Below are 21,640 nucleotides of genomic sequence, written 5' to 3' on the forward strand. Positions count from 1 at the left end.
GTTCTAACCCCTCGTTATAACCTCATGTTCTAACTTCTCATTCTTACCTCACATTCAAACCTCACGTTCTTAACTTACGTTCTTACCTCACTTTCTAACCTCACGCTCTAAGCTCACGTTCAAAGCCCACGTTTTACGACACGTTCTAACCTCACACTCTAACCTCATTTCATTTCATTTCATTTCATTTCATTTATTTATTTAAACAGGAAAAGATTAAGAGCAATCGGGCCTGACTCAGTATAGAACTGATTTTCAGCAGGTTCCTGTTCTGCAGAACATGAATACCTCAAACACAACAAAACTCCAAGACCATACAACAACAAACACACAGCAACAAGCACAAAACCTCATGTTCTAACTTCTCGTTCTAACCCCTCGTTCTAACCTCATGTTCTTAACTTACGTTCTTACCTCACTTTCTAACCTCACGCTGTAATCTCACGTTCATACCTCACGTTTTTATGACACGTTCTAACCTCACGCTCTAATCTCACGTTCAAACCTCGCGTTTTTACGACACGTTCTAACCTCACGCTCTAACCTCTTGTTCTCACCTCACGTTCTAACCTGTCATTCTAACCTCATGTTGTAAACTTAATCTCACGTTCATACCTCACGTTTTTATGACACGTTCTAACCTCACGCTCTAATCTCATGTTCTAACCTCATCTTCTAACTTCTCGTTCTAACCCCTCGTTATAATCTCACTTTCTAACCTCATGTTCTGACCACGCGTTCTAACTCCTCGTTCTAACCTTTTACGACACGTTCTAACCTCACGCTCTAATCTCACGTTCAAACCTCGCGTTTTTACGACACGTTCTAACCTCACGCTCTAACCTCTTGTTCTCACCTCACGTTCTAACCTGTCATTCTAACCTCACGCTCTAACTTCACGTTCTAACCTGTTGTTTTAATCTCACATTCAAACCTCACGTTTTTACGACACGTTCTTACCTCTCATTCTTACCTCAAGTTCTAACCTCACGTTCTAACCTCATGTTCTTAACTTACGTTCTTACCTCACTTTCTAACCTCACGCTGTAATCTCACGTTCATACGTCACGTTTTTATGACACGTTCTAACCTCACGCTCTAATCTCATGTTCTAACCTCATCTTCTAACTTCTCGTTATAACCCCTCGTTATAACCTCATGTTCTAACTTCTCGTTCTTACCTCACTTTCTAACCTCACACTGTAATCTCACGTTCATACCTCACGTTTTTATGACACGTTCTAACCTCACGCTCTAATCTCATGTTCTAACCTCATCTTCTAACTTCTCGTTATAACCCCTCGTTATAACCTCATGTTCTAACTTCTCATTCTTACCTCACATTCTAACCTCACGCTCTAAGCTCACGTTCAAACCCCACGTTTTTACGACACGTTCTTACCTCTCATTCTTACCTCACGTTCTAACCTCACACTCTAACCTCATGTTCTAACTTCTCGTTCTAACCCCTCGTTCTAACCTCACGTTCTAACCTCACGTTCTAACCTGATGTTCTTAATTTACGTTCTTACCTCACTTTCTAACCTCACGCTGTAATCTCACGTTCATACATCACGTTTTTATGACACATTCTAACCTCACGCTCTAATCTCACTTTCAAACCTCACGTTTTTACAACACGTTCTTACCTCACGTTCTTACCTCACGTTCTTACCTCAAGTTCTAACCTCATGTTCTGACTTCTCGTTCTAACTCCTCGTTCTAACCTTTTACGACACGTTCTAACCTCACGTTTTTACGACACGTTCTTACCTCTCATTCTTACCTCACGTTCTTACCTCAAGTTCTAACCTCATGTTCTGACTTCTCGTTCTAACTCCTCGTTCTAACCTTTTACGACACGTTCAAACCTCACGTTTTTACGACACGTTCTTACCTCTCATTCTTACCTCACGTTCTAACTTCACACTCTAACCTCATCTTCTTACTTCTCGTTCTAACCCCTCGTTCTAACCTCATGTTCTTAACTTACGTTCTTACCTCACTTTCTAACCTCACGCTGTAATCTCACGTTCATACCTCACGTTTTTATGACACGTTCTAACCTCACGCTCTAATCTCATGTTCTAACCTCATCTTCTAACTTCTCGTTATAACCCCTCGTTATAACCTCATGTTCTAACTTCTCATTCTTACCTCACGCTGTAACCTCATCTTCTAACTTCTCGTTATAACCCCTCGTTATAACCTCATGTTCTAACTTCTCATTCTTACCTCACATTCTAACCTCACGTTCTTAACTTACGTTCTTACCTCACTTTCTAACCTCACGCTCTAATCTCACTTTCAAACCTCACGTTTTTACGACACGGTCTTACCTCTCATTCTTACCTCAAGTTCTAACTTCACGTTCTTACCTCACTTTCTAACCTCACGCTCTAATCTCACTTTCAAACCTCACGTTTTTACAACACGTTCTTACCTCTCATTCTTACCTCACGTTCTAACCTCACTCTAACCTCATGTTCTGACTTCTCGTTCTAACTCCTCGTTCTAACCTTTTACGACACGTTCTAACCTCACGCTCTAATCTCACGTTCAAACCTCACGTTTTTACGACACGTTCTTACCTCTCATTCTTACCTCACGTTCTAACTTCACACTCTAACCTCATCTTCTTACTTCTCGTTCTAACCCCTCGTTCTAACCTCATGTTCTTAACTTACGTTCTTACCTCACTTTCTAACCTCACGCTGTAATCTCACGTTCATACCTCACGTTTTTATGACACGTTCTAACCTCACGCTCTAATCTCATGTTCTAACCTCATCTTCTAACTTCTCGTTATAACCCCTCGTTATAACCTCATGTTCTATCTTCTCATTCTTACCTCACATTCTAACCTCACACTCTAACCTCATGTTCTAACTTCTCGTTCTAACCCCTCGTTCTAACCTCACGTTCTAACCTCATGTTCTTAATTTACGTTCTTACCTCACTTTCTAACCTCACGCTGTAATCTCACGTTCATACCTCACGTTTTTATGACACGTTCTAACCTCACGCTCTAATCTCATGTTCTAACCTCATCTTCTAACTTCTCGTTCTAACTCCTCGTTCTAAATTTACGCTCTCTCACGTTCAAACCTCACGTTTTTACGACACGTTCTTACCTCTCATTCTTACCTCTCGTTCTAACCTCACGCACTAACCTCTAGTTCTCATCCTCACGTTCTAACCTGTCATTCTAACCTCAGGCTCTAACTTCACGTTCTGACCTCACGTTTTTACGACATTACCTTATGTTTACGGCATTACCGTTCTTACCTCACGCTCTAATCTCACGTTCAAACCTCGCGTTTTTACGACACGTTCTAACCTGTCATTCTAACCTCACGCTCTAACCTCACGTTCTAACCTCACGCACTAACCTCACATTCTAACATCACGTTCTTACCTCACGCTCTAATCTCACGTTCAAACCTCACGTTTTTACGACACGTTCTTACCTCACGCTCTAATTTCACGTTCAAACCTTGCGTTTTTACGACACGTTCTAACCTCACGCTCTAACCTCTTGTTCTCACCTCACGTTCTAATCTGTCATTCTAACCTCACGCTCTAACCTCACGGTCTAATCTCACGGTCAAATCTCACGTTTAAACCTTACACTCTAATCTCACGTTCAAACCTCACGTTTTTACAACACGTTCTAACCTCACGCTCTAATCTCATGTTCTAACCTCATGTTCTAACTTCTCGTTCTAACCCCTCGTTATAACCTCATATTATAACCTCATGTTCTATCTTCTCATTCTTACCACGCGTTCTAACCTCACGTTCTAACTTTTCATTCTAATCTCATATTCTAACCTCACGCTCTAACCTCATGTTGTAAACTTACGCTCTAATCTCACGTTCAAACCTCACGTTTTTACGACACGTTCTTACCTCACGTTCTAACCTGTTGTTTTAATCTCACATTCAAACCTCACGTTTTTATGACACGTTCTTACCTCTCATTCTTACCTCAAGTTCTAACCTCACGTTCTAACCTCATGTTCTTAACTTACGTTCTTACCTCACTTTCTAACCTCACGCTGTAATCTCACGTTCATACCTCACGTTCATACCTCACGTTCTAACCTCACGCTCTAATCTCATGTTCTAACCTCATCTTCTAACTTTTCGTTCTAACCCCTCGTTATAACCTCATGTTCTAACTTCTCATTCTAACTCCTCGTTCTAACCTTTTACGACACGTTCTAACCTCATGTTCTGACTTCTCATTCTAACTCCTCGTTCTAACCTTTTACGACACTTTCTAACCTCACGCTCTAATCTCACGTTCAAACCTCGCGTTTTTACGACACGTTCTAACCTCACGCTCTAACCTCACGTTCTAACCTCATGTTCTAACCTGTCATTCTAACCTCACGCTCTAACCTCATGTTGTAAATTTACGCTCTAATCTCACGTTCAAACCTCACGTTTTTACGACACGTTCTTACCTCTCATTCTTACCTCTCGTTCTAACCTCACGCACTAACCTCTAGTTCTCATCCTCACGTTCTAACCTGTCATTCTAACCTCACGCTCTAACTTCACGTTCTGACCTCACGTTTTTACGACATTACCTTATGTTTACGGCATTACCGTTCTAACCTCTTGTTCTCACCTCACGTTCTAACCTGTCATTCTAACCTCACATTCTAACATCACGTTCTTACCTCACGCTCTAATCTCACGTTCAAACCTCACGTTTTTACGACACGTTCTTACCTCACGCTCTAATCCCTCGTTCAAACCTTGCGTTTTTACGACACGTTCTAACCTCACGCTCTAACCTCTTGTTCTCACCTCACGTTCTAACCTGTCATTCTAACCTCACGCTCTAACCTCACGGTCTAATCTCACACTCTAATCTCACGTTCAAACCTCACGTTTTTACGACACGTTCTAACCTCACGCTCTAATCTCATGTTCTAACCTCATGTTCTAACTTCTCGTTCTAACCCCTCGTTATAACCTCATATTATAACCTCATGTTCTATCTTCTCATTCTTACCACGCGTTCTAACCTCACGTTCTAACTTTTCATTCTAATCTCATGTTCTAACCTCACGTTCTAACCTCACGCACTAACCTCACATTCTTACCTCACGCTTTAATCTCACGCTCTAATCTCACGTTCATACCTCACGTTTTTACGACACGTTCTAACCTCACGCTCTGATCTCACGTTCTAACCTCATGTTCTAATCTCACGTTCAAACCTCGCATTTTTACGACACGTTCTAACCTCACGCTCTAACCTCTTGTTCTCACCTCACGTCCTAACCTGTCATTCTAACCTCACGCTCTAACTTCACGTTCTGACTTCACGTTTTTACGACACGTTCTTACCTCACGCTCTAATCTCACGTTCTGACCTCACGTTTTTACGACACGTTCTTACCTCACGCTCTAACCTCTTGTTCTCACCTCACGTTCTAACCTGTCATTCTAACCTCACGCTCTAATCTCACGTTCAAACCTCGCGTTTTTACGACACGTTCTAACCTCACGCTCTAACCTCTTGTTCTCACATCACGTCCTAACCTGTCATTCTAACCTCACGTTCTAACTTCACGTTCTGATCTCTTGTTCTCACCTCACGTTCTTACCTGTCATTTTAACCTCACGTTCTAACTTCACGTTCTGATCTCTTGTTCTCACCTCACGTTCTGACCTGTCATTTTAACCTCACGTTCTAACCTCATGTTCTAACCTCACGTTCAAACCTCACGTTCAAACCTTGCGTTCAAACCTTGCGTTCAAACCTTGCGTTTTTACGACACGTTCTAACCTCACGCTCTAATCTCACGTTCAAACCTCACGTTTTTACGACACGCTCTAATCTCACGTTCAAACCTCGCGTTTTTACGACACGTTCTAACCTGTCATTCTAACCTCACGTTCTGACCTCTCCTCTCCCCATGATGTGTTCTCTCCAGGGCATGGAGATAGTCCAGACGATGAACAGTGATCCTGGTCTCGCTGTGGGTACGTGTTTTTACTTAAGTCTTTATTAATTCAGGACCTAGCCGGGCTCCAGGTCTGACCGTAGACTCTCTCCCGCGTCTGCAGGCTACACGGCGTTTAACGGCGTCGACTTCGAGGGAACGTTTCACGTCAACACGGTAACTGACGACGACTACGCCGGCTTCATCTTCGGGTACCAGGACTCCTCGAGTTTCTACGTGGTGATGTGGAAACAGACGGAGCAGACGTACTGGCAGTCGCTGCCCTTCAGGGCCAACGCCCAGCCCGCCATGCAGCTCAAGGTTCTACTCTACTTTATTTATTCTACTGTTCAGGGCCAACGCCCAGCCCGCCATGCAGCTCAAGGTTCTACTCTACTTTATTTATTCTACTGTTCAGGGCCAACGCCCAGCCCGCCATGCAGCTCAAGGTTCTACTCTACTTTATTTATTCTACTGTTCAGGGCCAACGCCCAGCCCGCCATGCAGCTCAAGGTTCTACTCTACTTCATTTATTCTACTGTTCAGGGCCAACGCCCAGCCCGCCATGCAGCTCAAGGTTCTACTCTCTCTATTTATTCTACTGTTCAGGGCCAACGCCCAGCCCGCCATGCAGCTCAAGGTTCTACTCTCTCTATTTATTCTACTGTTCAGGGCCAACGCCCTGTTTTTCTTGTTTGTCAGTGTTTACAGCTGGTGAGACAGAAGCGTCTCAGCTGTCTGCTGCCATCAGGTGGCTCTAATCAGTAATGCTGATTGGTTCATTGAGTCCTGCTCTGCAGCTGAAGGTTACCTGGTGTTTGAAGTTCTCTGTTGCACGTTTGATTCCCCCAAACGTTCTCTTTGTGCTAAACAGACTCTAGAAACGGCTGATGCAGTGAATAAATAAATCGACCCTCCTCTTCCGTCCCGCAGGCGGTGAAGTCTCGGACCGGACCCGGGGAGTTCCTGAGGAACGCTCTGTGGCACACCGGAGACACAGCTGGGGAGGCGAAGCTGCTCTGGAAGGATCCACGAAACGTCGGCTGGAAGGACAAAACCTCTTATCGCTGGCAGCTCAGCCACCGGCCGCAGGTGGGCTACATCAGGTAAGACCCGAAACCTCAGACCTCACAGCAGTACTGCAGTACACTGTAGTACACTGTAGTACACTGTAGTACACGCATGATGCAATACTCTGTAGTACAGATACTATAGTACCGATACTGCTGTACTGCAATATACTGCAATACAGATACAGTAGTACAGATACTGCAGTACATATACAGTAATACAGATACTGCAGTACAGATACAGTAGTACAGATACAGTAATACAGATACTGCAGTACAGATCCAGTAGTACAGATACTGCAGTACGTATACAGTAGTACAGATACAGTAATACAGATACTGCAGTACAGATACAGTAGTACAGATACTGCAGTACAGATACAGTAATACAGATACTGCAGTACAGATACTGCAGTACAAATACAGTAGTACAGATACTGCAGTACAGATACTGCAGTACAGATACAGTAGTACAGATACAGTAGTACAGATACTGCAGTACAGATACAGTAGTACAGATACTGTAGTACAGATACTGCAGTACAGATACTGCAGTACAGATACAGTAGTACAGATACTGCAGTACAGATACAGTAGTACAGATACAGTAGTACAGATACAGTAGTACAGATACAGTAGTACAGATACTGCAGTACAGATACAGTAGTACAGATACTGCAGTACAGATACAGTAATACAGATACTGCAGTACAGATACAGTAGTACAGATACTGCAGTACAAATACAGTAGTACAGATACTGCAGTACAGCAGTATATTGCAATACAGATACAGTAGTACAGATACTGCAGTACAAATACAGTAGTACAGATACTGCAGTACATATACAGTAATACAGATACTGCAGTACAGCAGTGTATTGCAGTACAGATACTGCAGTACAGCAGTGTATTGCAGTACAGAAACAGTAGTACAGATACTGCAGTGCAGCAGTGTATTGCAGTACAGAAACAGTAGTACAGATACAGAAGTACAGATACTGCAGTACAGCAGTGTATTGCAGTACAGAAACAGTAGTACAGATACTGCAGTACAGCAGTATATTGCAGTACAGATACTGCAGTACAGCAGTATATTGCAGTACTGATACAGTAGTACAGATACTGCAGTACAGCAGTGTATTGCAGTACAGAAACAGTAGTACAGATACAGAAGTACAGATACTGCAGTACAGCAGTGTATTGCAGTACAGAAACAGTAGTACAGATACTGCAGTACAGCAGTGTATTGCAGTACAGAAACAGTAGTACAGATACTGCAGTACAGCAGTATATTGCAGTACAGATACAGTAGTACAGATACTGCAGTACAGCAGTATATTGCAGTACAGATACAGTAGTACAGATACTGCAGTACAGATACTGCAGTACAGATACTGCAGTACAGATACAGTAGTACAGATACTGCAATACAGATACAGTAGTACAGATACAGTAGTACAGATACTGCAGTACAGATACTGTAGTACAGATACAGTAGTACAGATACTGCAGTACAGTTACTGCAGTACAGATACAGTAGTACAGATACTGCAGTACAGATACTGCAGTACAGATACAGTAGTACAGATACTGCAGTACAAATACAGTAGTACAGATACAGTAGTACAGATACTGCAGTACAGTTACTGCAGTACAGATACAGTAGTACAGATACTGCAGTACAGATACAGTAGTACAGATACTGCAGTACAGATACTGCAGTACAGATACAGTAGTACTCTGCAGCTGTGGTCTGTTTTTCGTCTCGTTCTCTCTTTACTTTTTACTGCATTCTTCACCCTCTGAAACTCCTTTGTGGCCCCGGGGCCCCCTGGTACTCTATTGTACTCGTAACCATGACAGCCAAAACCCTGGCAAGAATCCGCCTCGGCAGCCGTTGATATGCAGATGAGACGGAGAGACGGGAAAAGTTTCCTCACGACGACATGTCGACTGCTGCAGAGGAAATCTGAAGAGGAGCGCTCGTTTTCTACATGAGCTCGACATTTAAAGATCAGTTCATTAAACACTGATGTTTCTGAAACGTTTTTAAAAGTCTGACCTCACATTCTTCATTCTGTCAGGAGGAGCAGGAGAGAAAGAAAGAAAGGAGGAGCAGGAGAGAAAGAAAGAAAGGAGGAGCAGGAGAGAAAGAAAGAAAGGAGGAGCAGGAGAGAAAGAAAGAAAGGAGGAGCAGGAGAGAAAGAAAGAAAGGAGGAGCGGGAGAGAAAGAAAGGGGAGCAGGAGAGAAAGAAAGAAAGGAGGAGCGGGAGAGAAAGAAAGAAAGGAGGAGCAGGAGAGAAAGAAAGGAGGAGCGGGAGAGAAAGAAAGGAGGAGCGGGAGAGAAAGAAAGGAGGAGCGGGAGAGAAAGAAAGAAAGGAGGAGCAGGAGAGAAAGAAAGAAAGGAGGAGCGGGAGAGAAAGAAAGAAAGGAGGAGCGGGAGAGAAAGAAAGAAAGGAGGAGCAGGAGAGAAAGAAAGAAAGGAGGAGCAGGAGAGAAAGAAAGAAAGGAGGAGCAGGAGAGAAAGAAAGAAAGGAGGAGCAGGAGAGAAAGAAAGAAAGGAGAGCGGGAGAGAAAGAAAGGAGGAGCGGGAGAGAAAGAAAGGAGGAGCGGGAGAGAAAGAAGAAAGGAGGAGCAGGAGAGAAAGAAAGAAAGGAGGAGCAGGAGAGAAAGAAGAAAGGAGGAGCGGGAGAGAAAGAAAGAAAGGAGGAGCAGGAGAGAAAGAAAGGAGGAGCGGGAGAGAAAGAAAGAAAGGAGGAGCAGGAGAGAAAGAAAGGAGGAGCGGGAGAGAAAGAAAGAAAGGAGGAGCGGGAGAGAAAGAAAGAAAGGAGGAGCGGGAGAGAAAGAAAGAAAGGAGGAGCAGGAGAGAAGAAAGAAAGGTGGAGCAGGAGAGAAAGAAAGAAAGGTGGAGCAGGAGAGAAAGAAAGAAAGGAGGAGCAGGAGAGAAAGAAAGGAGGAGCGGGAGAGAAAGAAAGAAAGGAGGAGCGGGAGAGAAAGAAAGGAGGAGCGGGAGAGAAAGAAAGGAGGAGCGGGAGAGAAAGAAAGAAAGGAGGAGCGGGAGAGAAAGAAAGGAGGAGCGGGAGAGAAAGAAAGAAAGGAGGAGCAGGAGAGAAAGAAAGAAAGTGGAGCAGAGAGAAAGAAAGAAAGGAGGAGCGGGGAGAGAAAGAAAGAAAGGAGGAGCGGGAGAGAAAGAAAGAAAGGAGGAGCGGGAGAGAAAGAAAGAAAGGAGGAGAGGAGAGAAAGAAAGGAGGAGCGGGAGAGAAAGAAAGGAGGAGCGGGAGAGAAAGAAGAAAGAAGGAGCGGGAGAGAAAGAAAGAAAGGAGGAGCGGAGAGAAAGAAAGGAGGAGGGGAGAGAAAGAAAGAAAGAAGGAGCGGGAGAGAAAGAAAGAAAGAAGGAGCGGGAGAGAAAGAAAGAAAGAAGGAGGGAGAGAAAGAAAGAAAGGAGGAGCAGGAGAGAAAGAAAGAAAGGAGGAGCAGGAGAGAAAGAAAGAAAGGAGGAGCAGGAGAGAAAGAAAGAAAGGAGGAGCGGGAGAGAAAGAAAGAAAGGAGGAGCGGGAGAGAAAGAAAGAAAGGAGGAGCAGGAGAGAAAGAAAAAGGAGGAGCGGGAGAGAAAGAAAGAAAGGAGGAGCAGGAGAGAAAGAAAGGAGGAGCGGGAGAGAAAGAAAGAAAGGAGGAGCGGGAGAGAAAGAAAGGAGGAGCGGGAGAGAAAGAAAGGAGGAGCGGGAGAGAAAGAAAGGAGGAGCAGGAGAGAAAGAAAGAAAGGAGGAGCAGGAGAGAAAGAAAGAAAGAAGGAGCGGGAGAGAAAGAAAGAAAGGAGGAGCAGGAGAGAGAGAAAGAAAGAAAGGAGGAGCAGGAGAGAAAGAAAGAAAGGAGGAGCGGGAGAGAAAGAGTGCAGAGGCCGGGCTCGCTCGCCCCCCCCCTCTGCCTCACAAGTCAAATCTGCATTCATCTCAATTATTTACAACCCGCCGTTTCTCTCAAGGAGCGTTTGGTTTCTAACCCGCCGTTTCTCTCAAGGAGCGTTTGGTTTCTAACCCGCCGTTTCTCTCAAGGAGCGTTTGGTTTCTAACCTGCCGTTTCTCTCAAGGAGCGTTTGGTTTCTAACCTGCCGTTTCTCTCGGGGAGCGTTTGGTTTCTAACCTGCCGTTTCTCTCAAGGAGCGTTTGGTTTCTAACCTGCCGTTTCTCTCAAGGAGCGTTTGGTTTCTAACCTGCCGTTTCTCTCAAGGAGCGTTTGGTTTCTAACCTGCCGTTTCTCTCAAGGAGCGTTTGGTTTCTAACCCGCCGTTTCTCTCAAGGAGCGTTTGGTTTCTAACCTGCCGTTTCTCTCAAGGAGCGTTTGGTTTCTAACCCGCCGTTTCTCTCAAGGAGCGTTTGGTTTCTAACCCGCCGTTTCTCTCAAGGAGCGTTTGGTTTCTAACCCGCCGTTTCTCTCAAGGAGTGTTTGGTTTCTAACCTGCCGTTTCTCTCAAGGAGCGTTTGGTTTCTAACCGCCGTTTCTCTCAAGGAGCGTTTGGTTTCTAACCCGCCGTTTCTCTCAAGGAGCGTTTGGTTTCTAACCCGCCGTTTCTCTCAAGGAGCGTTTGGTTTCTAACCTGCCGTTTCTCTCGGGGAGCGTTTGGTTTCTAACCCGCCGTTTCTCTCAAGGAGCGTTTGGTTTCTAACCCGCCGTTTCTCTCGGGGAGCGTTTGGTTTCTAACCTGCCGTTTCTCTCAAGGAGCGTTTGGTTTCTAACCTGCCGTTTCTCTCAAGGAGCGTTTGGTTTCTAACCCGCCGTTTCTCTCAAGGAGCCTTTGGTTTCTAACCCGCCGTTTCTCTCAAGGAGCGTTTGGTTTCTAACCCGCCGTTTCTCTCAAGGAGCGTTTGGTTTCTAACCCGCCGTTTCTCTCAAGGAGCGTTTGGTTTCTAACCCGCCGTTTCTCTCAAGGAGCGTTTGGTTTCTAACCCGCCGTTTCTCTCAAGGAGCGTTTGGTTTCTAACCTGCCGTTTCTCTCAAGGAGCGTTTGGTTTCTAACCCGCCGTTTCTCTCAAGGAGCGTTTGGTTTCTAACCCGCCGTTTCTCTCAAGGAGCCTTTGGTTTCTAACCCGCCGTTTCTCTCAAGGAGCGTTTGGTTTCTAACCCACCGTTTCTCTCAAGGAGCCTTTGGTTTCTAACCCGCCGTTTCTCTCAAGGAGCCTTTGGTTTCTAACCCGCCGTTTCTCTCAAGGAGCGTTTGGTTTCTAACCCGCCGTTTCTCTCAAGGAGCCTTTGGTTTCTAACCCGCCGTTTCTCTCAAGGAGCCTTTGGTTTCTAACCCGCCGTTTCTCTCAAGGAGCCTTTGGTTTCTAACCCGCCGTTTCTCTCAAGGAGCCTTTGGTTTCTAACCCGCCGTTTCTCTCAAGGAGCGTTTGGTTTCTAACCCGCCGTTTCTCTCAAGGAGCGTTTGGTTTCTAACCCGCCGTTTCTCTCAAGGAGCCTTTGGTTTCTAACCCGCCGTTTCTCTCAAGGAGCCTTTGGTTTCTAACCCGCCGTTTCTCTCAAGGAGCCTTTGGTTTCTAACCCGCCGTTTCTCTCAAGGAGCCTTTGGTTTCTAACCTGCCGTTTCTCTCAAGGAGCGTTTGGTTTCTAACCCGCCGTTTCTCTCAAGGAGCGTTTGGTTTCTAACCTGCCGTTTCTCTCAAGGAGCGTTTGGTTTCTAACCCGCCGTTTCTCTCAAGGAGCGTTTGGTTTCTAACCCTCCGTTTCTCTCAAGGAGCGTTTGGTTTCTAACCCGCCGTTTCTCTCAAGGAGCGTTTGGTTTCTAACCCGCCGTTTCTCTCAAGGAGCGTTTGGTTTCTAACCCGCCGTTTCTCTCAAGGAGCGTTTGGTTTCTAACCCGCCGTTTCTCTCAAGGAGCGTTTGGTTTCTAACCTGCCGTTTCTCTCAAGGAGCGTTTGGTTTCTAACCCGCCGTTTCTCTCAAGGAGCGTTTGGTTTCTAACCCGCCGTTTCTCTCAAGGAGCGTTTGGTTTCTAACCCGCCGTTTCTCTCAAGGAGCGTTTGGTTTCTAACCCGCCGTTTCTCTCAAGGAGCGTTTGGTTTCTAACCCGCCGTTTCTCTCAAGGAGCGTTTGGTTTCTAACCCGCCGTTTCTCTCAAGGAGCGTTTGGTTTCTAACCCGCCGTTTCTCTCAAGGAGCGTTTGGTTTCTAACCTGCCGTTTCTCTCAAGGAGCGTTTGGTTTCTAACCCGCCGTTTCTCTCAAGGAGCGTTTGGTTTCTAACCCGCCGTTTCTCTCAAGGAGCCTTTGGTTTCTAACCCGCCGTTTCTCTCAAGGAGCCTTTGGTTTCTAACCCGCCGTTTCTCTCAAGGAGCCTTTGGTTTCTAACCCGCCGTTTCTCTCAAGGAGCGTTTGGTTTCTAACCCGCCGTTTCTCTCAAGGAGCCTTTGGTTTCTAACCCGCCGTTTCTCTCAAGGAGCCTTTGGTTTCTAACCCGCCGTTTCTCTCAAGGAGCCTTTGGTTTCTAACCCGCCGTTTCTCTCAAGGAGCGTTTGGTTTCTAACCCGCCGTTTCTCTCAAGGAGCGTTTGGTTTCTAACCTGCCGTTTCTCTCAAGGAGCGTTTGGTTTCTAACCTGCCGTTTCTCTCAAGGAGCGTTTGGTTTCTAACCTGCCGTTTCTCTCAAGGAGCGTTTGGTTTCTAACCCGCCGTTTCTCTCAAGGAGCGTTTGGTTTCTAACCTGCCGTTTCTCTCAAGGAGCGTTTGGTTTCTAACCCGCCGTTTCTCTCAAGGAGCGTTTGGTTTCTAACCCGCCGTTTCTCTCAAGGAGCGTTTGGTTTCTAACCCGCCGTTTCTCTCAAGGAGTGTTTGGTTTCTAACCTGCCGTTTCTCTCAAGGAGCGTTTGGTTTCTAACCGCCGTTTCTCTCAAGGAGCGTTTGGTTTCTAACCCGCCGTTTCTCTCAAGGAGCGTTTGGTTTCTAACCCGCCGTTTCTCTCAAGGAGCGTTTGGTTTCTAACCTGCCGTTTCTCTCGGGGAGCGTTTGGTTTCTAACCCGCCGTTTCTCTCAAGGAGCGTTTGGTTTCTAACCCGCCGTTTCTCTCGGGGAGCGTTTGGTTTCTAACCTGCCGTTTCTCTCAAGGAGCGTTTGGTTTCTAACCTGCCGTTTCTCTCAAGGAGCGTTTGGTTTCTAACCCGCCGTTTCTCTCAAGGAGCGTTTGGTTTCTAACCCGCCGTTTCTCTCAAGGAGCGTTTGGTTTCTAACCCGCCGTTTCTCTCAAGGAGCGTTTGGTTTCTAACCCGCCGTTTCTCTCAAGGAGCGTTTGGTTTCTAACCCGCCGTTTCTCTCAAGGAGCGTTTGGTTTCTAACCCGCCGTTTCTCTCAAGGAGCGTTTGGTTTCTAACCTGCCGTTTCTCTCAAGGAGCGTTTGGTTTCTAACCCGCCGTTTCTCTCAAGGAGCGTTTGGTTTCTAACCCGCCGTTTCTCTCAAGGAGCCTTTGGTTTCTAACCCGCCGTTTCTCTCAAGGAGCGTTTGGTTTCTAACCCACCGTTTCTCTCAAGGAGCCTTTGGTTTCTAACCCGCCGTTTCTCTCAAGGAGCCTTTGGTTTCTAACCCGCCGTTTCTCTCAAGGAGCGTTTGGTTTCTAACCCGCCGTTTCTCTCAAGGAGCCTTTGGTTTCTAACCCGCCGTTTCTCTCAAGGAGCCTTTGGTTTCTAACCCGCCGTTTCTCTCAAGGAGCCTTTGGTTTCTAACCGCCGTTTCTCTCAAGGAGCCTTTGGTTTCTAACCCGCCGTTTCTCTCAAGGAGCGTTTGGTTTCTAACCGCCGTTTCTCTCAAGGAGCGTTTGGTTTCTAACCGCCGTTTCTCTCAAGGAGCCTTTGGTTTCTAACCCGCCGTTTCTCTCAAGGAGCCTTTGGTTTCTAACCCGCCGTTTCTCTCAAGGAGCCTTTGGTTTCTAACCCGCCGTTTCTCTCAAGGAGCCTTTGGTTTCTAACCCGCCGTTTCTCTCAAGGAGCGTTTGGTTTCTAACCCGCCGTTTCTCTCAAGGAGCGTTTGGTTTCTAACCCGCCGTTTCTCTCAAGGAGCGTTTGGTTTCTAACCCGCCGTTTCTCTCAAGGAGCGTTTGGTTTCTAACCCTCCGTTTCTCTCAAGGAGCGTTTGGTTTCTAACCCGCCGTTTCTCTCAAGGAGCGTTTGGTTTCTAACCCGCCGTTTCTCTCAAGGAGCGTTTGGTTTCTAACCCGCCGTTTCTCTCAAGGAGCGTTTGGTTTCTAACCCGCCGTTTCTCTCAAGGAGCGTTTGGTTTCTAACCCGCCGTTTCTCTCAAGGAGCGTTTGGTTTCTAACCCGCCGTTTCTCTCAAGGAGCGTTTGGTTTCTAACCCGCCGTTTCTCTCAAGGAGCGTTTGGTTTCTAACCCGCCGTTTCTCTCAAGGAGCGTTTGGTTTCTAACCCGCCGTTTCTCTCAAGGAGCGTTTGGTTTCTAACCCGCCGTTTCTCTCAAGGAGCGTTTGGTTTCTAACCCGCCGTTTCTCTCAAGGAGCGTTTGGTTTCTAACCCGCCGTTTCTCTCAAGGAGCGTTTGGTTTCTAACCTGCCGTTTCTCTCAAGGAGCGTTTGGTTTCTAACCCGCCGTTTCTCTCAAGGAGCGTTTGGTTTCTAACCCGCCGTTTCTCTCAAGGAGCGTTTGGTTTCTAACCCGCCGTTTCTCTCAAGGAGCGTTTGGTTTCTAACCCGCCGTTTCTCTCAAGGAGCGTTTGGTTTCTAACCCGCCGTTTCTCTCAAGGAGCGTTTGGTTTCTAACCTGCCGTTTCTCTCAAGGAGCGTTTGGTTTCTAACCTGCCGTTTCTCTCGGGGAGCGTTTGGTTTCTAACCCGCCGTTTCTCTCGGGGAGCGTTTGGTTTCTAACCTGCCGTTTCTCTCAGGGAGCGTTTGGTTTCTAACCTGCCGTTTCTCTCAAGGAGCGTTTGGTTTCTAACCTGCCGTTTCTCTCGGGGAGCGTTTGGTTTCTAACCCGCCGTTTCTCTCGGGGAGCGTTTGGTTTCTAACCCGCCGTTTCTCTCAAGGAGCGTTTGGTTTCTAACCTGCCGTTTCTCTCGGGGAGCGTTTGGTTTCTAACCTGCCGTTTCTCTCAAGGAGCGTTTGGTTTCTAACCTGCCGTTTCTCTCAAGGAGCGTTTGGTTTCTAACCTGCCGTTTCTCTCGGGGAGCGTTTGGTTTCTAACCCGCCGTTTCTCGGGAGCGTTTGGTTTCTAACCCGCCGTTTCTCTCAAGGAGCGTTTGGTTTCTAACCTGCCGTTTCTCTCAAGGAGCGTTTGGTTTCTAACCCGCCGTTTCTCTCAAGGAGCGTTTGGTTTCTAACCTGCCGTTTCTCCGGGGAGCGTTTGGTTTCTAGCCCGCCGTTTCTCTCAAGGAGCGTTTGGTTTCTAACCCGCCGTTTCTCTCGGGAGCGTTTGGTTTCTAACCCGCCGTGTTTCTGTGTTTCAGGGTGAAGCTGTTTGAGGGGACAGACATGGTGGCGGACTCTGGCGTGGTGATCGACACCACGATGAGAGGAGGCCGGCTTGGCGTCTTCTGTTTCTCCCAGGAAAACATCATCTGGTCCAACCTGCGCTACAGATGTAACGGTACGACCTCTGACACCGAACAGGAAGTTGAAACTCTCGTGTTGCTTATTAACTTGCTGTCACTTAATGCTCAATCATTGTGTTTTTGTTTCAGACACGGTGCCTGAAGACTTCCAGTCGCATCGTAAACAAGTTCTGATGCACATTCAGGTGTGAGAGCTGCAGACGAACTGTTGACTCGCAGCTCTCTGAATCCACGTTAATCTGAGTGTGTGTGTGTTGAATGAAAGAGGTGGATTAAAGCTGTCTGGGGAAACACGGACGAGAAGCACCTGAACGCACCTGAAAAGGGACGGCCCTGTTTCTCCAGACCAGCGTTCAGTCAGAGCAGAGTCTGGCCTGCTGCGAACTACTGAGCATTTAGAGGATCCAGTCTGACGCGGTCTCGCCACGCTGCCGGCGTTTCTTCATGTGATGAAGCTTTTTCAGACACGTTCGGCCAGTGAGACCTGCTGAGAAGCGCTAAGCTAACGTTACAGAGAGGAGAGCCGTGTCATTGATTAGATTGAAAAATATTCCTTCTACATGTTTTCTGTTTGTATTTCCAAATGTACATATCTCTGCTGAAATAAACTCCCGTCCACGACTGTTCCTATAAAGGTGCGTTTTCACCATGACTTTTCACACTCGAGTGACATAACGAGTTCACAGAAGCAGCTTTTAGTCAGAGCCCTTCTATAGGTGAGTCCCGCCGCTCGGCAGCCATCTTGGTAAGGCCTCAGGTATCTGGGACTAACAGGATCAGGTCTCTGGGCAGAGAGCCATAAAACCTGCATGAATCAGCAGGAAGTTTGACGGCTTTGCCCCAAATAAGGTTTAAAAAGTGTTGTCATTCACACCGTCTTCATTTACGGCTCTGTCCAGAGCGCCGGTGACGTGACGCCATGAGCTCCTCCCACCTTTAGCAGATGCTAAGCTAACTGAGGTTATGGATACAGTCAGCAGATACCGTATTGGTTTACAGAAGGCACCTGGTACTTTCTGGCACATACTGCAAGTACTGCAGATCACATCTGGAGCCTTTAACGCAGTATTTTGGCGGACCTGATCTGGTCGCACACCTGCTCCTCGCCGCCACCACAACATCTGAAACTGACGTCGGTGGAGCCACACGATTGGCTGAATATGTTTCCCGGATCAACTGTTAAAGAGCAGACGACTGGCTTTCTTGATGGAGGGGGCGGCACACGTGCATTCAGCGGCCATCGTCTCTGGTTTATTCTCGGACGAATGTGGCCATCAATACCAATGCTAACATGCTAATGCTAACATGCTAATGTTTAGCAGGTGTAATGTTTACCGTGTTCGCCATCTTAGATTAGCACGTTAGCATGCTAACGTTAACTTATTAGCAGCAGTGTTGAGCAAGTGACTTCCTAAATGTAATCCACCGTAGATCACTAGTTGCTGTCATTTGAAAGTAATTAGTTATATTAAATATTACTGTCTCTATTACTGATTAATATCTGGGGGTTGTGGATGGGTGAAACAGGAAGACATCGGTCAGGATGAACTGCCAGCGGCCTCTCTGATCAGGAAAGGAAACGTTAAAGAAAACACATGTTGAAATAATTATTATTTATGATCCATGGTCCATATTTACCCAAAATTTGACAGATCATGTTTTCAGCCCATCTTTGCACCCTTTCTACAATCTCAACCATCGAGTTCCAGCAACAGGAAATAACGTTTTTACTCTTTGACTTAGATTTGTTTTCCTGCTGCAGAAATGTTTCGATGTGCCGGTGATATTATTAAAAAAACAAAGCACCACTTAATGTCAGGTTAAAATGTGTTTGCCAACACTGATCAGCAGTAAACAGCCGAGGCTGATGGGAATGTCTTCTGTCCTGCAGCTATTTGCTCATTACATTTATTCATTTAGCTGACGCTTTTATCCAAAGCGACTTACAATTGCTATACACGTCAGAGGTCGCACGCCTCTGGAGCAAAGAGGGGTCTTGGTCAGGGACACAATGGTGGATGGGTCACAGTAGGGGATTGAACCCGGGTCTGTCACACCAAAGGAATGCGTCTTATCCACTGTACCATCACCACCCACATGCTCATAAAGCAAAGTGTTGGACATGTTAGCATGTTACATGTTCTTACAGTTCATCCTGAGGGGGTCATGAAGGTCTGAACCACATTTCATCAACATCATCCAACAGCTGCAAAATGGGCAGCGTGAGGATTTGAGCAACTTTGACAAGGACCAAACTGTGATTTTCTAGGTCAGAACCTCTCCAGACCGGTCTGCAGGGGTCAGAACCTCTAAGAAGTGGTCCAAGGAAGGAAAAGTGGTGAACTGGCGACTGGGTCATGGACGGCTAAGGCTCAGTGATGCAAGTGAAGGCTGGACCAACAGATGAGATGCTGTAGGTCAAACTGCTGTAGAAGTTGATGCTGGTTCTGATAGAAAGGGGTCAGGGCCTCGGCGGGTCAGGTGGTCTTAATGTTCTGGCTGATGGGTGTATTTGTGTCACAGTATCGCCACAGACGGTCAACTGTGAACTCTCTCCTACCTCGTATCTCTGAGCTCCAGCGACGTGTCTCTCCTGCTGTCTGGAGGTGTGGGGGGGTCGTGACCCCTGGGCCGGGGAGGCCGGGACGAGTGCAATATTGGAGGGGGACGTGACAACAGTGCACCGCATCCCGGACCTGCCCGACCCCGGGAGGAAACGCACCACACAGCCTGAAACACACACAGAGTTCACTGAGGGAAACATTCTGCAGCATCATTATTCTCTGGTTTCTAAGATGATTTCTGGAGATTATTCAGCATCATCGTGTCCTCACGACTAAATCAAAGTCCTGAGAAGAGGTCAGGATTATCAGACGCTTCCCATGAGCATTTTTAACATGGTTAACTTTTCTTTTTTATTTATTTACTGGCAGCAATGAGCTTCTCTCAGAGTCCGACAGGAGCATCAGAGTTACTGTCTCGTGTTGTGTTCAGGTCCTTCTTTCTGCTGGTTTACTGTAAATCAACGTTAAATCCTCCAACATGTTTTTTTGTTGTTCGTACAAATAAAAAACTGACATTAAAGTTGGATTAAGAAGCGTAAACAGGAACTCACCGCTCGCCCGAAGCCTCGGTCTGCCTGTGGCATCATCGTGTGCTTTCTGGTCTGTGGAGGGTCTCAGTCTGTCAGTTCTGGTTTTGGTCCGGATCCCCCACCCAGCCCCCCTCCTCTAAACACTAACAAAAGCTCTGAGAGCTGCTCAGTGAGGCGTGGAGGGGCCCCGCTTCACGCTTAAAGGGCCAACAACTTAACCCTGCTGGACCCTCCGTCTGTAACTCACAGTAACTCTCACAGGACTTTATCTAAAAAGATGGAACCAACCGAAACAGGTCAGAACGTTGGAACAGCTGAGAACCAGAGATCTGTTTGATGAGCAGCAGGTTGTTGTAACTTCATGCTGTCCGTGTGTCCGTGCTGCCTCCTGCTGTCTGTCTGATGCTACTGCAGCTCACTGATCTGAGCTCATCAGGGTTCAGACGCTGACTTTATGATCAATATGCAGTCAGCAAATCAACAATAATTAAACACTTTGAATGGGCAGATGGTTTTTATGTTACTTAAACCAAAGTTCCCATGAAGATCACAGCTTCATTATGTTTTTTCACAGAGCGCTTCAACCTGCACAGTCGATCTTCATGTAGGGAAAAGTACCATGTGAGCACGACATCAATGATTTTGACTGATATGCGTTATAATTTGCGATATCGGAGCAAACGATCATTTTTACTTGGTTATTCACATTTTTACTGGGATCTGTCAATCAGACTTGATGTGTTTAGCACCTTTTGTGCAAAATAACAAATACAAGGTGTTAAGATTGCAGCATAATCATGTGACCAAACTACAGCCATAAATACAATAATTAAAGAGTCTGCACTGAAAAGTTATCAGATAAGATTAACTGCAAATTTGTTTCTTCTACAGTTGAAACCAGAAGTTTACATACACTATATAAAAAGAAACAAATGATTTTTTTCTCACTGTCTGACATGAAATCAGACAACCACTTTTCCTGTTTTAGGTCTGTTAGGAATACCAAAATTATTTATATTTGCTAAATGCCAGAATAATGCAAGAACGATATTTTTTAAACTATTTTTCATTACTTTCTTCAAAGTCAGAAGTTTATATACACTAAGATTACGATGCCTTTAAATAATTTTGGAAAGCCCGGATGATGATGTCATCTAACAGCCAGCAGGGGGCGACTTAAACCTGCGTCCTCTCTAGCAGCCAGCAGGGGGCGACTTAAACCTGCGTCCTCTCCAGCGGCCAGCAGGGGGCGACTTAAACCTGCGTCCTCTCTAGCAGCCAGCAGGGGGCGCCTTAAACCTGCGTCCTCTCCAGCGGCCAGCAGGGGGCGCCTTAAACCTGCGTCCTCTCTAGCAGCCAGCAGGGGGCGACTTAAACCTGCGTCCTCTCTAGCAGCCAGCAGGGGCGACTTAAACCTGCGTCCTCTCTAGCAGCCAGCAGGGGGCGACTTAAACCTACGTCCTCTCCAGCGGCCAGCAGGGGGCGCCTTAAACCTGCGTCCTCTCTAGCGGCCAGCAGGGGGCGACTTAAACCTGCGTCCTCTCCAGCGGCCAGCAGGGGGCGCCTTAAACCTGCGTCCTCTCTAGCAGCCAGCAGGGGGCGCCTTAAACCTGCGTCCTCTCTAGCAGCCAGCAGGGGGCGACTTAAACCTGCGTCCTCGACTCCAGCGGCTGCAGAAAGAAGTGTGATTGTATAGAAGTCTGTGAGAAAATGTTTCTACTTGTCAGCTGATTTATTCCCTCAGTAAACACTTTCCTGATGAGTTTCTGGTCTCAGTCGCTAGTTTCAAGTCTTCTTCAACACAGCATGATGTTCATTTAGTAAATTATGGTCCCATTTAGAGGAACAGAGACCAGGAAGCAGGGGAGGCTTTAGGGCGGGGCTACAAGCTGATTGACAGGTCGCTACCATGGCAACTTGTCAATCAGGATAGAGGCGACTGGTATCTGTTGCTCTGTGTATATTTA

At 46.6% G+C, this 21,640-nt stretch overlaps 1 protein-coding gene across 1 annotated transcript in view; it reads left to right on the top strand.

Moving 5' to 3' along the window:
- Positions 1-17,213, top strand: part of LOC119898227 (thrombospondin-3a-like) — a 40,303-nt gene extending 23,090 nt beyond the window's left edge. The window contains exons 19-23 of the mRNA XM_038712410.1: positions 5,958-6,006; positions 6,091-6,287; positions 6,900-7,072; positions 16,475-16,614; positions 16,709-17,213. Of these exons, the coding sequence (XP_038568338.1) occupies positions 5,958-6,006; positions 6,091-6,287; positions 6,900-7,072; positions 16,475-16,614; positions 16,709-16,770 (621 nt within the window). The 3' untranslated portion in view covers positions 16,771-17,213. The remainder of the gene's footprint in view (positions 1-5,957; positions 6,007-6,090; positions 6,288-6,899; positions 7,073-16,474; positions 16,615-16,708) is intronic.
- The last annotated feature ends 4,427 nt before the right edge of the window (positions 17,214-21,640 follow it).

This window comes from Micropterus salmoides, unplaced genomic scaffold (genome assembly GCF_014851395.1).
Source record: "Micropterus salmoides isolate LMB-PRFRI ecotype aquatic unplaced genomic scaffold, ASM1485139v1 Ms_hic_scaffold_11, whole genome shotgun sequence".
Classification (NCBI taxonomy): Eukaryota; Metazoa; Chordata; class Actinopteri; order Centrarchiformes; family Centrarchidae; genus Micropterus; species Micropterus salmoides.